This window comes from Odontesthes bonariensis, chromosome 4, assembly GCF_027942865.1.
Source record: "Odontesthes bonariensis isolate fOdoBon6 chromosome 4, fOdoBon6.hap1, whole genome shotgun sequence".
Lineage (NCBI taxonomy): Eukaryota > Metazoa > Chordata > Actinopteri > Atheriniformes > Atherinopsidae > Odontesthes > Odontesthes bonariensis.
This window is the reverse complement of record NC_134509.1, coordinates 9,430,474-9,447,405: the sequence shown is the minus strand read 5'-3', so window position 1 is coordinate 9,447,405 and position 16,932 is coordinate 9,430,474. Positions and strand designations below refer to the sequence as shown.

Here is a 16,932-nt window from a genome sequence, read left to right as displayed (position 1 = left end):
ACATTACTTCTGTTCTCCTTATCTAGCAGTCGAGGTTGGAGACGGCAACCGTCTCGCAAGCCGTCCCCCCACTGCGTAGCAACGAATTTCATCTCCTTCTGTCAACTGTGCCCTCAGACTTCTCACAAAACCGTGTTTACGACCACCCGGGTCCTCCACTCCTCCTATTCACCGCTGTCAGGACAACGCTCTACCTCTCCTGCCTTTTTATGCTGATCGAAAAAGAAATATTCAGCAAAGCGAATCAGTTTTTAACTCACTGCTGTAGCTTTAAGGTGAACGGTTTCAACAGAAGGAAGCAGAAGCTGCAATCTGGCAAATAGTGTTTTTTTTTTTTTAAAGGTTTTATTCGAAAATTCACAATCGTAACAAGATTTTTTTATTTTTTTTTACTTGGTTTCATTTTCTTTTTTACAAATATGAACACTGATTATTGTAAATATTCAGAGACTCACTAACCCCGAGGGGCATAAGAAATAAGCAATATGGGAAAAAAAAAGGGTTTCTTTACATGAGCATTGACTTAACTATAGAACTTAATTTAAATATAGATTTTATAATCGCTTATTTCTGCTTTCATCATTGATCCAGCTCGTTAGCCTGCAGGTAGTTGGAACAGTTGGAGATCTTCTTCACCTGCGTGGTGCTCAGGTTCTCGGAGCACATGGGGCACGTCGCCTCGGCCTCCAGCAGCCTGCAACAAAGTCCAGCGTGCCTTTGTAAATACGAGGGTGTTGTGGTAGAAAAGGGGGGAGAAGGGCAAATTTTGGGGGAAACACCTCTTCCCTTTGGTATGAAAGATATGTGAGGGGGTAATCATCTTTTATCAGCTAAGTTTGAGGCGACAGCGTCAGCCTGGCTCCGTCAAAAAGGGCAATTATCGGTCGAGTAGCACCTCGCCTTAAACTTCTGTTGCGTGTCTGCGAGCTGCAGTTTCTTAGCCACGACCTCTGTTTGGTGAGAGTGTTTCCTAAGGCTCATCTCAGCCTTCTGTTTGTGATTCAGAAATCCGTCACAGCTAAATTTCTTTGACGACAGCCGGAGGGGAGGGGCAGCTCGTCAGAGGACATATATACGCGCATACAACTCTTTATCTTTTGCAGAACTTTCTTGGCGCCCGTGACGTCCAGAGGAAGCGTGGCATATAAGTTTTAAGTTGTAACTAAACAATGTTCAGCTGATGCAGTTGTGTCAAATTACGCTCTGAAGCAGGAACGTCTCATTTTATTTAAAAACCGCCTCTCTCCTCGCGTCTGTCCTCGCCTTCTGTGCTAATTAGCGGCGGGACACTGAAGGGGCCAGTGTAAGCAGCAGCTTCAGTGCACAGTACAGGGCTCATGGTCACACAGACACTGACTGTGATACTGGGAGTGCTGAGATCGAAGTAAAAACACACTTTGGATTTAATTAGTATGTGTCGACTCGTTCAGGCCGCACTGTTGACCGCATGGTACGTGGTCTTACGCAGTAATTAAGCAGAAATGGAGAACTACGTGAAGGTTGGCGACATGTGGCAGGTTGTCACCAGAAATCCAGAGAGAAAAATCTATTAGAAAAACTAAAGAAATTCCATTTAGTGGAATTTACATTGTTTGTATTACTTATTAATACCATATTTAGATTATCCACAACTACAGGAATTACATCTTGTGTGTGCCACTTACAGAAGGAACTGTGAGTAGAGGGCAGGGAATTCACAATGAGGACAGATGGACCAGTCTTCTTTCAGCATGTGACGACCCTGATGAGAAAAACAAACAAAAAAAACCAACTAAAGCTGGGAAAACTACTTTGCTTAAAAGAGATGCAACACGTGGGTGCTCATGTGTTTGTACCGTGGCTATGCAGTAGGGGAGGTTGTTCTTGCAGGAGATGCACAGAAGGTCATTCTGTGGCAGCTGGAAGCCGCAGAACGGACACGGAGTGGTTTCCTCCTCCAGCTCGGATGTGTCGGGACGTCTGTGGCATAGACGGAGAACAACATGGGATTCAGAGGCAGTGCGAGAAGAATCTAGAACGATGGGACCGGCACTGAATATGTGTGGGAAAGGATTAGGTGATGGACACGGAACAAATGTTACCAGGAAGCAGAATGGTAAATAGCAGGCACGGACATCCTGGTCACTCACCGAACCATGGCCTCAATCTTTTTCCTGTACTTTGCGTCTATCTCGTTTCGGTACTCCGGTCTCATCAACATGGCAGCAAAGCTGAAGGCTGAGTTCTTCAGTCCGGCTCGGTGGCATTCAATGACTGCCGACGTCAGAATGGGGACAACATCTACACACACACACACACACACACGGATTCTTTAAAATTCAAAGACTAAATGGGACTACGGTTTTTGGCGGCTGGGGAGATCTCTGCGTAGACTCACGTGCAGGAAACTTGCTGATGTTGTTGCTGACGCGAATGAGCATCCGCGCTCCCTTCAGATGGTCTCCTCTCTTTACGTGGATCTACATAAAAACATCATTTACGAGGTTAGAAAGACTCCACTTACCAACTGACAAAGCTGATCATTCAGACAGCATTTCACTATTTGTGCTTTACAGCGTTGCCCTGCCTGCAGACAACAATGAAGAAATAACTTAGGACTCATTCAGCGATGAAGCCGTTTGCAGTGTGAGGTCAGCATTTTCACTGAAGTGTCAAACAGTGTCCTGGTGAGGGGGCTCCAGACCATCTTAGACCCCGTTCCTATCTGCCACAAACACTTGTCTCAAGGTTTTCAATGGCCAAAAGTAAAAAATGAGTCCAATTTTGCAAATATAACCAGATTACCGTATGCTCAGTGTCGCTACTCAACATTATATGCAATTATCTGGAGCAGCTCTTGCCCTTTGACAGGTTCTACAACCTAACAGCTGATTAGGCAAATTCATGCAAATTGAATAGCTAATAATAGCTTTGTGTGCCCAAAATGGGAAAGGGGCCATGCAGGACTGTTAAATACGCTGCTCCAACCAGCTCATTAGGCAGCCGTTTGATGTGGGCTAGGACATTAGAAGTAGGGCTATTTATCAGTATCATCTAAACTTCACCGATAACAGTCACAGCTACTATGAGTGACCGCTTTTTCACTCTGCCTTGTGAGTGTGGCTGCCTTGATCAAGAGTGTGTGCTTTAACAGCATGTCGTAGAAACAGAAAAAAAAAAAAAAAGCAATACCTATAACATATGAAAAAAGCCTACGTAGTATGCAGCTGGGATCTACAACTCGCATCCTGTGAGGATGGACCGCTTTGTAGCTATAGATGAGATGTGAGTCACTGTAATGTCTGTTCTGCCCTGGAGCCGAGTTAAAAAAAAAAGAAAAAAAAAGGAGAGGAAGCAGTATTAGAACAAACTAAAAATAAAACATAGAGCATGTGGGGCGAACATTACCATCAACAACATGTTCGGCAGCAACGATAAGAAACGGGAAAAGAGCGGAAAACAAGTGTAAATATTGGTGTTGCTTTTCAGCAGGCGGGTTCTGGGGGACAGAATTTTTTGCGCTGGTAAAGCAGAACCCATAAGTGAAAAGGGCTTCAGTGCTAAAAAAAACTAAACGAGCTAATCACGTAATGTGAGCTGCACATGTGTGAAGGCAGCAGTGTTATCGTGACATGCCCACAGAGCTACAAAATCCTGTCATCAGCTTCTAAAGTTCTACAGCCTGAGCAGCAGCTTTCAGCTTTCTGCTGTACTGACCTTAACCAGCAGGTAGGAGTGGAGGATCATCAGATTGGTGGCCATCTCAGCGGGGATCTTAATCTTCTGAGCCTGCAGCTCTGTGTACATGCTGAACAGCACATCGTGGGCATTGCGGTAGTTCCCTACAGCGAATCATAACTCTTATTAACACATGATCAAATATGTATAATATCCTAAGGTGGTGTTAACAGCACCTGCACACTGCTCTTCTCTGGCAATGATGATGGCGGTGCGAGCAGCCTCTCTGTACTGTTGCAGAGCCATATAGAGGCGGAACAGGTACTTTGCATCCTGGGAGGAAGAAGCGACTGTCAACTAGGCGCCAACATTTTAGCCAAAGCTTCACTCTATAGTCACTCAAGGCTCCATTTAAGTGCTTTGAGGCATGAGAAAAGCACTTTCAAACTGCGTGTTCAGCAGCAGAGGTAAATGTCTCCTGTGAAATAACTACATGCGTTCCAACTTGTTCTTGGTCCAAAAACTGTTGCTGGGCAGCCTGGAGTCGGCCGTGTGATTGGCAACCTGTTCAGGGTCTACCCTGACTTTCATCTAAATGTAGCTGTGATAGGCTCCGCCCCACCCCGCCACCCTGACATGGCAGACTCTACGCGGCTTGTTTTAATGTAACTAAAACACAGCAGTTCACGCGATCCTACAATAATAAAACAGTTGAGAATAATTTATTGCATTACAGCTACTATCACCTCCTAAATCCTATACACTGGAACTATAAAGCACAAGAGTTTGATGATAGAATGTCTTTTCTTTGGAAAGTTAATATTGCCGAGTTGAATCCAAAACAGAGGGCTCCTGTGTATTGGTTACCTTGGGCATACCGTCACTTTCACCCATCAGGTAATCTATCAGCTGGTTGGTCAAAGTCATGTCCTTGGCACGGCCCACCTAGATGGTGCACACACACATCCAAAAACACGCGCTCAGCCACACGCTCGGAATGTTTTCTACAAATTCAGTTTGCAACGCGCAGCTCTCACCGTCTCAATAGCCATTTCAATAGCCAGGTTGTCCTCTGTGTTGGGACACTTAAGGAAGTGCTTCAGGGCCTGAGGTGGAGGAAGAAGAAAGAAGCAGTATAAATGATTCAAGTCATTAAAAAGTGACTGATGAACATATAAATAAATCAGTGGCTCTTACTCTGCTGTACTGCCCGCACTTCTGAAAGAACTTGCCGGCCTGCAGGTATTTCTTCTCTCCTTCAAAGTACAGAGCGATGCTCTGATAGTCCTCCTGTGTAGATTCAGGGCCTGACAAAAGCAAATCAAAGAATACTAAGCTTACTGTTCACTTCATCAGAATAAGATGCAAGGCTACTAGTAAATAGCGCAAAAGGAAACGAAGGGGGGGCCACTGAGAATTTAGCTTCAAGTTGGGTAATATTGGTGCAATCTTCACACGGACATTCACACACAGACTGACCGATGATGTCTGCGTAGACCTCCATCTGTCCGTGCTGTTGGGCCAGCTGGAAGGCCTCGTCGTTGCACTGAGAAAGAACCAGGAAGTGGATAGCTGAGCCGTAGTCGTTCAACCTCAGGAAGAACCTTGGGCACACACAAACATACGCTACATGAATATTTAAAAATTTTTTAGGAACAGTAAGCTGACGCCGGAATTCAGTCAGCAGCAGTCCTGATGAACGAAACCAGTTTAAAAGAGAAAAAAAAAAAACTTGGCCTTTTACATTTACATTACATACACTTACATTTCTTCTGCCTTCTCAGATCAGAATCTGGATTGTTTTTAAACAGTTAGAATTTAAAATGTTTGGCACAAATGTCAGGGACTAGATTTAAGGAGTGGTGACAGTAAGCCAGTAAAAACCCTCATTAACAAAGAAAAAGAAACCGGTTTTTGTGTTGTGTGTCCATCCGTGGTCACGTTTGTTCTACCTGGCTACCATCTTTGCTCCATCGATGCTCTGCGTCTCCCTGACGATGCGAACGGCATCCTCTGGATTGTTCAGGTGGTCCAGCAGCACGCGGATCACATTGTCCCAGTCTTTTGCGCTCTCGTAGGCCTGAGCTGCGTCCTTATACCTGATGCACACAGTACTCATCACACCAGATTCCCTCTCAACAACCCATTCTGCAGAAGAAGAAGGTACAAAAAACTGAGAACCCACTTGCCGTCCGCCTCCTTGGCCTTTGCGTATTGCAGGTGGATCTTAGGAGAAGACACGTTTGGAAGCAACTCTCCCACCTTCGCCCTGAGAAAAGATAAACAATAAGTGGGATGACACTTATTTCTTCTTCTTTTTTTTTTTTTTAAAAGCTTAGGTGTGCGTTAAAGATCCGTCTCACCAGTTCTTACAGCGAATGTAAACCGATGCGGCCTTGTCGTGATACTGGCCTTTTTCATAGAGTTGCGCAGCTTCAGAGAATTGCTGTCGCAAAAAAAAAAAACACGGATGAAAATAGAAAGAAAAAGACATCAAAAAAACAATATCTGAGGTTCAGATTCTGCAATCACTTGCAAAAGAACATCATGCTTTATTAAATGAGACCCGACACTAACGTCTGAGACTATAAACGTTGTAATGAGGTAAATAAACAGATAAATCCCATGAACAGTGGAGTCATTTGGCCAGAGACCTTTAAACAATCAGGAGTCCGCCCTGCTGGTCGTTACAATAAATCTCCACATACATCTTTTACAGCACTCTTACCTTCATGCTTTCCAGTATGGCTCCACATTCCTTCTTGAGGATTCTGCTTGGGTGCTGGATAGCCTGGGCGGCTCCTCGCCTGATGTCGCCCATCCTGATGGACATCCTGGCGACACCTGCCTGGCACGCCTCGTCGTGCTCCTGGAACTGCGCAGACGGGTAGAAGAACGAGGAAGGTGAAACCGGGACTCAGATTATTCTATCTTCAACTGAGGATCTAAGCCTGATGTACAGGAAATCCTCCCGCCTGTCTTTTAAATGCTCATTGTAAACATAAACAGAGCGGACAGGACGACAAACCGTGGGCAGGAGATGCGCTCTTTAGGCTTGACGGTAATATGATGAAGTGAGAAAATACTGCAGTATGTGTAGCAAGAAAGCTTTTTAAACAGCCATGTAAAATCAGACTGCACTTACTTTATTATTGTGTGTCATGCCTTTTTCATAGTGTGCCAAAGCATTAACATAATCTCCACTATAAAGAGAGAAAGAGGGCTTTAGTAACAGGTCAAGTCTTCTTAACGCTGTACACTGGGCGTGTGTGCGATGTATGTACTCACATAAACTCCAGATGGACTGCATACTCTTTGGATATGAAGGGAATCTGGTCGTCTGCGAGCCTCTTGGCCAACATAAGAGCGCTGTCCCAGTGCAGCAGGTCTCTTCTCATCTAATACACAAACGCAACATTACACATGCTCGTTTTACACGTCTCAGAAAATGATTCACACGTTTTACTCGGCGCTGATCTCGGATCTCGGTCGTGCATAAACACAAACCCACCTCCAGTGCAGCGATCGGGCTGCTTGAGGACAGATAAAGGTCTTGGGCCAGGTTGTAGTCTCCCAGAAACATGGCCAAATGTCCTGCCAGTAAATTCTTGTCCTCTAAACCCTGGAAAGAGCCAAATATATGAGAGCTGAGAAGCATTGTGTCGAGGTCTTATAGTATAATGAGTGTGTCAGACACAAACTGATGTGTATGTTTGTGTGTGTGTGTGTGTGTGTGTGTGTGTGTGTGTGTGTGTGTGTGTGTACCTGGATGCTCTGCAGTGACAGGACCATTCCCACGCTGCCGCTCATGCGGTAGACCTGGATGGCCAGTTCAACCTCCATGTGGACCAGACAGGCTTTGCCCAACTCAGCCCAGTCGGCGTCACTGCCTGCCGACTTGCACAGATTCCACGCCTCATGGAACCTGGACAGGAAGTTTGCATAATTCTCAATCTAAACTCATTTAGTGCACACCTGGAGGAGCGGGAGACGTGTGCCTCCGTGTTTTCCTGCCAGAGAGTCAGGTGAGACGGTACAAAGAGCAACAAAGTCACATGTCGGGATGGAAGTCGTGGTGAAACCAGGATTCAGAATCAGGATTCTCACCAAGGAGGACAGTCTTCCACTCCCCTTTGGAAACAAAAGTTGGTGATTTTAAACCTAAATCGTTGGAAACTATTTGCAGATTTCAGTCGCACTTCTTTGTTTGAGCGTAAACATCAAAGCTACTTTTTATGAGTTCAGAGAAAATCTGGTTTCTGGGTTGAAATCGTCACTTCATAACTAAGCATGTTTTTCAGGTATGAGACTTTCCGGAAGAAATCTCTGTGATTTCTAAAACACATTTAACTTTGTGAAAGCGTCTGTATTTAACTCAAACCACCATCATTTAAAAGCCGCTTGAACCAAATTGTGACTGAAGAGTGGAAATCGAATAGCTTTGGTCTCACGCTGGAAGTCTCACTATTACTCTTGCAGTTGGTTTCTTGATTATTTTTCACAACACAGACTGCAGCTTGAACATTTCTTCCAGCTGCATGTGAGAAAGCAAATAAAACAGACATGGACACACTTCTCTATTCGATAATAAGCCCACAAAATCTCTAACAAATAGACCATGCATCTATGAATAGAGCAAATTCATGTTGAGCGAGTGCCTGTGTTAATAATGGTTGCTGCTACATGCTGTCTGCTGTCTGTATGTCACTTTCCACTTGTTCTTATGTAAATATTAACACAAAAAAATTCATAATTGCTGGTAGGCCACATGTGTCACAACAAAACGCTGCTATATTTGCAGCTTACTTTGGCATCATAAGCTGCATACTGTGTGCTCTGCCCATTCATTCTACACACTGTGTGAACTGTGAACCGTCCCAACTGGGCTGCAGTCTATTGGGTGAAACCTTTTTTCTTTTACCAAAAGATGAAACAGTCCACCTGTACAGTGCTGAAACAAGTCAAATAGCGGCGATGTGTATTTCTATTTTCCAACCACAAGCAGACTGCACAGCACTGACAGCCCTGGCTGACCTTTTGAGCATGAGAGCCTGAGCGTGCTGCTTGCCGAGCTCCGGCGGCGAATCCATCGATGTGCCAGGTGAGCGCTTGAGGAACGAGTGTGTGCTCAGAGCCACTTCACTGGTCTTACCGCTCGTCGTCTGACAGGTCAGCTCACCGTTGTACAAGAGCAAAGGCTTCTGGGAAAAGAGGAGCGCAGTGCTCCCCACCAACACCACCTGGGGGCCTGAGCAAAGCGACAGTGAAAGAAAATGAAGCGTCCGTGTCCTCTCTACTTCTGCTGCAGAACAACTCTGACAGTTTGTCTTTTCAGAGGTCTGAAAAAGCCAGAAATCTTTGAACAGGAAATGAACATGGCAGGGATGTGATCTTATCATCACTGATAATGTGTGGCATCCCCCTACCATATATGGTAGTTTTATGCAGGGCGTAAGTGTAGACCTTGTCATCATCATAAGCTACGAACACTCCTCTGTCTGCATGCCAGTTGTCCCACAGCACTCCTGTGATGGTGGGAGAGAAGCTGGGGAGCTCAAAGCAGGAGGCCGTAGCCTGGATTGGACACAAACACACACACACACACTTTTAGATTTCTCTTCATCCCAAAAAATATTCTGTTTTTCCACAATTTCCTGCACCCTTTGCTTGTAATAATAACTGTTGTTTCTCATATCGGGGATACTTTACCTGCTAAAGGTGATTAAAGATAATTCATTTGAAAAAAAATCAAACAAACAAACAAACAAACAAACAAACAAACAAAAGGAAATGAAAAAAAAAGAAGACGAAAGTTAGGGAACACTGAGCATGTGTACTTTCAGCGCACGCTGTAAGTATGTACTGACGTTTGACGGTGAGAAAAGGAAGCCATCGTTCTTGTCATCGATGAACACCAACCGCGTGCCATTTACGTCAGGGAACACCTTCCTCACGCCGACTGAATGGCTGTAGCTACTCACTGTCTCCCAGTCCTCCACCAGTACACACACCACATTGCCTGACTGAGAAACAAACAGATGGATGGCTTGCATTAGCAGTCTGCCAGTGCACTACAATGTCAAAATGAAGAAAAAACAGTGTGGATGAAAAGAAAATTCACTGAGACACTTGATGACACTACAATGACACTTTTCTGTGTTCTTAATGGCGCCAGAGAGAACGGACTGATTGACAACTTCAAATCAGTGCTCCGTCAGGATAAAAGAATAAGAGCAAGACCTTCTTGGTTAAACTAGAGAGCAAATTTGGGATTCAGAAATGATAACCACAGAATGACTTCCATTCACTGTGGAGCAGCGTTGCAGACTGAGATGGGGAACTTGCTGAGCCTTACATCGGTGCCATAGTAGAGGAAGTCAGTTGTGAGGGCGTGGCACAGGATCCGACCTTTTCTGTCATTATCTGGGAAAAGTTTCATCTGCTTCCTCTCCTCCTGGTCTTTGCCTTCAATCTGAAACACAACACAGACCTGTAGCCGGCTCAAATGCTGTGGACCGTCCCGTGACAGTTCAATGGCCAATAAATGGAGATGCAAAAACGTGCAGAGTCGATGGCTCACCATGTGCAGCTGCACTTTTCCTTCAAACAGCGCTGCTGCATAGTCTGAGTTAAGGCACATGCTGGCTATCGTCCCCAAATACTCAATATCCTTAAGTTTGTTAAAACCTGAGAGACACACACACACACAAAAAAACCGTCTTAATAATGTCACAGTACTGGCGTTCCCTCACTCTGACACGACTAAATGAATTTATACACGAACACACACACATACACACCAGGTTTTTGGTCTACCACGCCATAAAACCAGGCTCTGTTGTTCATCCCCACGGCCACATGGTATGGTCCCACGGCGATGAACGTGGGCTCTACCTCCACCTCTATGGCTACAGGACTCTCCTGACAGCACAACGCAGAAGAAAGAAACTCAATATTGAATCGACCACAAAATCTGACTCTTTTTCCCAGCCAGAAGCTGGTGATTTCAAGCTGACGTTTGTCACTGAATGCACCATCAGCAGATCGGCCATTAGTAGAACAATCATGGAAAAAAGTAGCCTGAGCTCGGTTTGCTGTGCGAGTGCTGGTGTGAGAATATGTACTATGTTCTCTGTCATATGACAATATTGTGCTTTAAGGAGGTATTGAATACTACTGATCTAAAAAGAGGCAGACCCTGCGGGTGGAGTAGAGTCGATCGGGTCACTCAAGCGACTAAAACTGGCCGTTCTGATAAGAGGTGGAAATTCGAGGTGGAAAAAGAAGCTGCTGTACTGTCTTTTTTATGGTATTTTGGCCAAAACGTGTCACAAACATTTCATTAAGACCTCAAGAAAGTATCAACTTATGAAAAAAGGGCATAATATATCTCCTTTGAGATGTCCTCAAATGGTATTTAGTCTTTGGACAGGGCTCAGTCATTTCCAGCATCATAGCCACTGTCACCACTCAGGATCTTAAAGAATCATGTGCCCTTGCATTACATCTTCTTCTTTTTCTTTTCTTTTCTTTTCTTAGCTTAATTTCTCTTATTTTTTAGTAAACTGCTACTCTTTTTGTGTGCATGTCTGTGTTCTCACCCCTTCCACCTGGTTGGAGACGGTGACCTCCAGCAGGGAGGTGAGGTAGGCCAGCCGTGTACCAAAGCTGTCCCCCAGGATGGGGAGCTTGGTGAGGAAGACATGAAGAGTCCCTTTTTGTGTGGAGACTGCCAAGAGCTGGCCATCGTCCGTCCAGCTCATCTGATCAAGACCTACGAAAAGAGAGACAAAGAGAGGTGGGTGATGTATCCGAGGCACATAGAACAAGTCCATCAAGAAGAATCTGGATGGAAAAAAAGAAAAGTCACCTTTTGTCTCATCATCCAGCTGAACTATACTGCTGATGTCATTGAGATCAGACAACTCATAGATCTTTATGCTGCAACAAAATTGCAGAAACATAATTATTTTTCCCTAACAAAAAAAAAACAAAACAAAAAAGTTGTTTTCTTTCAAAACTTGAAACTTTTTTTTCTTAAAAATCCCGTGTGTACCTGTTGTCGCCACAAGTAGCAGCCTTGTTTAATGCCGCTGAGATGGCCACGCTGTTGAGACTATCTTTGTGGTTGTGAGCCTGATAGAGCTCTCCTCCTATCTCCCTGATGTGTGTGGAGATACCCACGAAATATCCATGGGAGAAGCCAATGAGTATATACCCATCACCGTACCTGAACAGTCAGAGAGCGCGAGAGAAGGAGCAAGTTTTGAGGCATGCGCAACGGCTTCCATTTAGTGCCAGTGTTGGGTTTGTGTGTGAGTGCGCGCAGTACCAGCGGTAGGACACAATAGTTCCGTAGCGCCGCTGAAAGGTCAGCTCTATTGGGTTCTGAGGGTCGTTGACATTGACGAGCGTCAGTATCTTCTTGTCCACAGTCACGCTCACCTGAAGGGTCAGTGATTGCAGCAATATGAACATCCGCCTGATACACATTACTCACATTAAACATTATTCTTGTATTTTGTGCAGAAAAGCTCATGAATAAATCTCATCCTGTAAATACGGGTTGTGGCTCTTAGAAAATTCCTACAAATGCAGGTGCTATAATTCAGTTATCATCTTTTTTTTCTCTTTCACCTCAGATGCACAAGTAGTATCTAGACACTTTGGGAGGAAGAATCAGAAGGATATCACACAGTATTTGGGCCTCATATTTAAATACTTTAGAGGAGGACCTTTTTGTTATTATGCTGCCAATAATGAAGCATACATTCCAAGAATAAAGTCAAACTTTCAGTATTAGTGCCAGACAACAGAATGAGTCATTCAGGAGACAGATCATATAGATCAAATTTACAGAAGAAAAAAAAAATAAACATTTAAACATTTGAGATTAAATCAGACCAGAGTGGTATCAGAGTGGTAATAGGTGCCTCGTGAAGCCAGGCATACCCCGAGCACGTTTGGCCTGAAAAGGACCAAAAATGTGAGTCCTACGTCGCACTATGTTAGAGAGGTTAAGAGGAAGAGGCGGCCGTGGCTCAGTGGAGTCAGGCGTCCAATAACCGGAAGGTTGGCGGTTCGATTCCCACTCTCACCACTCGAAAAAGATTGGTGGAACTGATAGCTGGAGTCAGTCCACCTCCTTGTCATGGCTGAGGTGCCCTTGAGCTCCCCGGGCGCTTCATGGCTGCCCACCGCTCCAGGTTGGCATCTGTCTCTGAGTGTGTGTGTGACCATGTGTATGTGTATGTGTGTGTCAACAGGTGCCAACCTGGATTGGTTAAAAGCGGAGGACAAATTTCGTGTGTATACAATAAATCTGATCTTAAGGAAGCTGTTGCAATCATGCAACCAAAAGATAACCTGGGACAAAATGCTATCACGATGATGTGGCGGCTGATACAAGCTGCATCTAAGAACCAACCAATTGAGCTCACTCTTTTGTCTGGGAAAGACACTGCAGCACACGACCACCCCAATTCACCAGATCTAGCACAAAGCCACTTTTAGCAGATCTCTGGGGAACCCATTTTCAGTCTGTTCCAGAGATGAAAGAGAAAACAACAGAGCTTTTGAGACACTAAATGGAAGAAGACCTGTTGCACTGTTTTGATCAGTGGAAGACCAGAATACAATGATGTGTAGCTGCAGAGGGGGAAGAATGAAAACATTCTGCGTTAAAACTGAAATGCTGCTTCTAACAGCTTGGTAAAGAACCACATGCAATTTGTAAAGGCTATCGCAATGGAAGCCAGCTGCCAACAACATATATCATTTAAGAAAAATACGGGAAGTTGCAGTAAACAAAACTCACAGTGTTCTCCCCTTGAGAGGACCTCTCATCCGTCTTCATGACCGAAAAGTAAATTTCTGAAGGCTCTCCATGAAGCGATGCCTGAAACAAAGATCAGAAAGACAAACTGTATCTTTATGTTTCTTTTTGTGATGACATTGCACTTAGATGGCACTAACAGTGATACATATCTAACATAGCTGCGCTGTCACATGGCGCACACATGGATTGTGTCAGTGTGGCTACCTGTCTGATGGTGTCCCCCTCATGATTGCTGATACTCAGACTGTTGTCATCACTTCCCAGGGCCAGTAGATTCTGAGAACTCCAGCATCCGCAGGTGACTTTCTTGGTGTGTTTACCTGGCATGGGAGGAGAAAGAGTGGATAAAACACTATAATGTCAGCTACAAACAAAACATCCAAAAAGTGCGTGCCTTGTGTGTGTGTGTGTGTGTGTGTGTGTGTGTGTGTGTATATTACCCAGTACGGGGATCTTGCGAGACGTTTGCTGATTGTAGATCAACAGGTTTCCTTTCACTGTCCCGACAGCCAACAGAGGACCAGTCTTTGACCACAAGATGAAGGACATCTGATCTTTGCTGAAACCACAAACAGTGAGGGAACAAATTCAGAGTGTAAGAAATGATGACTTCTCCCTCTTTGAAGAGAAAATGCATGCTCGTCATACCTCATGCCACTATCTATCTGCGATGTTTTATTGACACTGGCATCCCAGAGGTAGATGGAGCTGGACTTTGCGGCTATCACTGCCAGAATGTCGCCATCCTTATCCCAGTCCATCCCCACACAGCGCCTAATGGGAATAAGACAAAGAAGAGGCCGATAAAGACTTATTGCGAAAAAACATCAAAGAGACCAAAGTGGAGAATCTAAAGATGGGGAGTCTCACACTTACCCTGGAAGAGTGAGTTCAGTCCACTTATTTCCATGTCGATCAAAAATTTTCACAGAGTTGTCCTGCCTGCATGGTTAGAAACACAATTCTCAATCGATGTTAATCTTGAATAAAGAGAAGAAGATTATCACTTGGTTTCATCCTCCATCCTACCAGGTTACTCACCCTGCGACAGCAATGTAGTTACCGAGGCTTTTCTGCCACTTATACAGAAGGTTAGAACCCACCCAGGCTTTGTCAGCAAGGACGAAAACACTCTGCGGAAATAAAGGTTCCTCTTAAAATGTTTCTTATTTTATTTTATTTCTTTTCTCTTTTTCTTTTTGAGGGTCACAAGTTATGAAGAGTATCTCTGCAGCTGATGGGACCATTTAATCATCTTGGAGGCGTTGGGAAAGTTTTGCCAAGTCTGCAAAAAAATGAATTCAAGTTGCATCCCTGAAGTTGTGTCTGGAAATATTAAGAGAAAATATCTATTCAAAGATTGTGTCAAGTTTGTTTATTGGAAGTTCTGGATCCGGCACCTTCTGAGTTTTTGGAGGGGCTCAGATTCAGGGTCTAACAAGCTCTGTTGGCATGCCTCTAACTTTTAGAAGCCCTGACTATGAGCTGAGCTCATCACTAAGACTGGGTTGCTATCCCTGTAGTCTATGCAACAGGAAGTAACTAGGCACTTCTAATGTTTGCACAATTTTTTTGCTGAGCAGTCCCAAACACACTCCGACGGAGTTTAGTCTCCCAGGCTTTTAGAGCCTTAAACAATGAGCAATAAACTCATTAAGACCATTCTACTCATGGATAATCACCTAAGCATACCATGGCCGGCATCACTAACAGACTAAAACTCCCATCACCTTGTTTACAGTGTTGTGTTTAACAAACCCTTTTCCCAAAAATATTGGGAAACTTTCTAAAATCCAAAAAAAAATTTCTTTAAGCAGATAAAGTCAAAATAAACTATTTTCAGTATCGCTGACCAACTTCACTGTATCAAGAACATATAAGCAAATGAAAATGTTGAGGAAGTTGGTGATTGAACACACTGAAAATCATTTAATTTGACCTTTAGAAAAGGTTCAAATTAAGGGTTTGTACATGTGATAAAACATGTTTGTACATGTTTGAAGTTGTGTAAAACTTCAAACAATACGTACAAATTGGTAGCAGGGCTTCTCATGAAACTATATGTGTTATCTCCAACAGACATACAGGACAGTAAAAATCTAAATCGAAAAAATAAAACTTTACCATGCACATCAGTAATCCTTGCCTCCACAAATCATGTTATCTTAGCAGGAATTAGTGACAGAGACAAACCATTTTAACAGAGTATAGTTGTTTTTTTAAACACCACAATCTAAGTAGAGAAGTCTAATTAGATAAGAGTGGGGCAACCAACGATATTACCCCTGGGAACGCAATTCGTACAGCCAAAAACAGAGTTGTTTTGTTGAACTAATGTCACTTTAGCTTACACGATAGCTACGAGCTGCCTACAGTTAGCAGGTAAATGGCTCGCTCGCTGAAGCGCCTTCATGTGATAAAACTTGACATGTAATTTATAAAACGACCAGAAAAAGCAGTTTTCAGCTCTTTCTGGTACCAACCTTCATATTGATGGCGTTTAAATAGTTCAAAGTTGAATGGATTTGTTCTTTTCAAAACATCTTCGACAAGAACCCTGTGTGTGTGTGTTTCCCATGATGCTTCACTCTAAAGCGTCTGCGACGGCGATGTCATAGCAACAGTGAGTAGCCAATGAGGCGCGCCCCATACAGAAGCCAAGGCAACAGGTCTTTACACTACGAAATCGATGGGAACTAAAGAACGTCTTAACGCTTATTGGCAAATGTCAATTACTGTAAATTGTTAAATGCTTTGGTACTCAGATCGTAATGGAAAACACGTGTGGCCATTCAAAAACTCGTAACAGAGGCAGAAGAGTGCATTTTGATGTTAAACTTTGTGAGCAATAAGAATTCATGTAGTGCAAAAGAACAGATGTTACAGTGTGTATTATGAACCAATATTTATATAAAACCAGCGGTGCAATCTGCCAAAAAATAAATAAATAAAATTCAATAAAAAGTTGACCAAATATTTTCAATTCATCAAAGGATGCCAATAACTTTGTCCAGCATACCTGCTTTTTCTTTCTTTCTGTATTTTTCTATTTTTCTGTAGACATTTCAAGTAGATTTTACGTTTTCTTTTCTAAGTGCACTTGCATTTGGAATTATTTTTAAATACAATACATGTTTTTATGTCATTCATTGCTATTGATTTCTAGTCCTATTTGCTATATCTAATTTCTTCTTCTGTGCTCTTGTCTTCTGACCTAATACTCATTTCAATCACTTTGTCTGTTTGTTTGTTTGTTTTTTTTAAATTTCTTATTCAGATAACATTAATAAGAAATGCTATCCAGTATGTGGTGCAACAGAGCACTGTGGTAGGCCAACTCACAAACATCTACTGCTTCACTTCTCTGCAGTGTCCTCGTTTCACGGTGTCACGGCCCAAAGAAGTTGTATTGACATCAGCCCTGACATCATGACTTT

General features: G+C 43.6%; 1 protein-coding gene across 1 annotated transcript; it reads right to left on the bottom strand.

Annotated features, from left to right (window-relative positions):
* Positions 1-398: 398 nt before the first annotated feature.
* Positions 399-16,078, bottom strand: wdr19 (WD repeat domain 19). Its single transcript, XM_075462851.1, has 36 exons — positions 15,979-16,078; positions 14,537-14,628; positions 14,372-14,437; positions 14,144-14,269; positions 13,936-14,054; positions 13,700-13,815; positions 13,475-13,555; positions 11,990-12,102; positions 11,714-11,887; positions 11,528-11,598; positions 11,259-11,431; positions 10,458-10,578; positions 10,238-10,344; positions 10,013-10,129; positions 9,525-9,680; positions 9,084-9,231; positions 8,692-8,905; positions 7,423-7,582; positions 7,169-7,279; positions 6,946-7,055; positions 6,803-6,860; positions 6,386-6,532; positions 6,021-6,103; positions 5,843-5,926; positions 5,610-5,756; positions 5,137-5,261; positions 4,855-4,964; positions 4,695-4,763; positions 4,525-4,602; positions 3,894-3,990; positions 3,697-3,821; positions 2,378-2,459; positions 2,130-2,280; positions 1,836-1,959; positions 1,665-1,741; positions 399-694 (listed from the first exon to the last, which is right to left on the bottom strand). The coding sequence occupies exons 1-36, from the start codon at positions 15,982-15,984 to the stop codon at positions 580-582; spliced, it is 4,053 nt and encodes a 1,350-aa protein (XP_075318966.1). The 5' UTR covers positions 15,985-16,078; the 3' UTR covers positions 399-579.
* Positions 16,079-16,932: the final 854 nt, after the last annotated feature.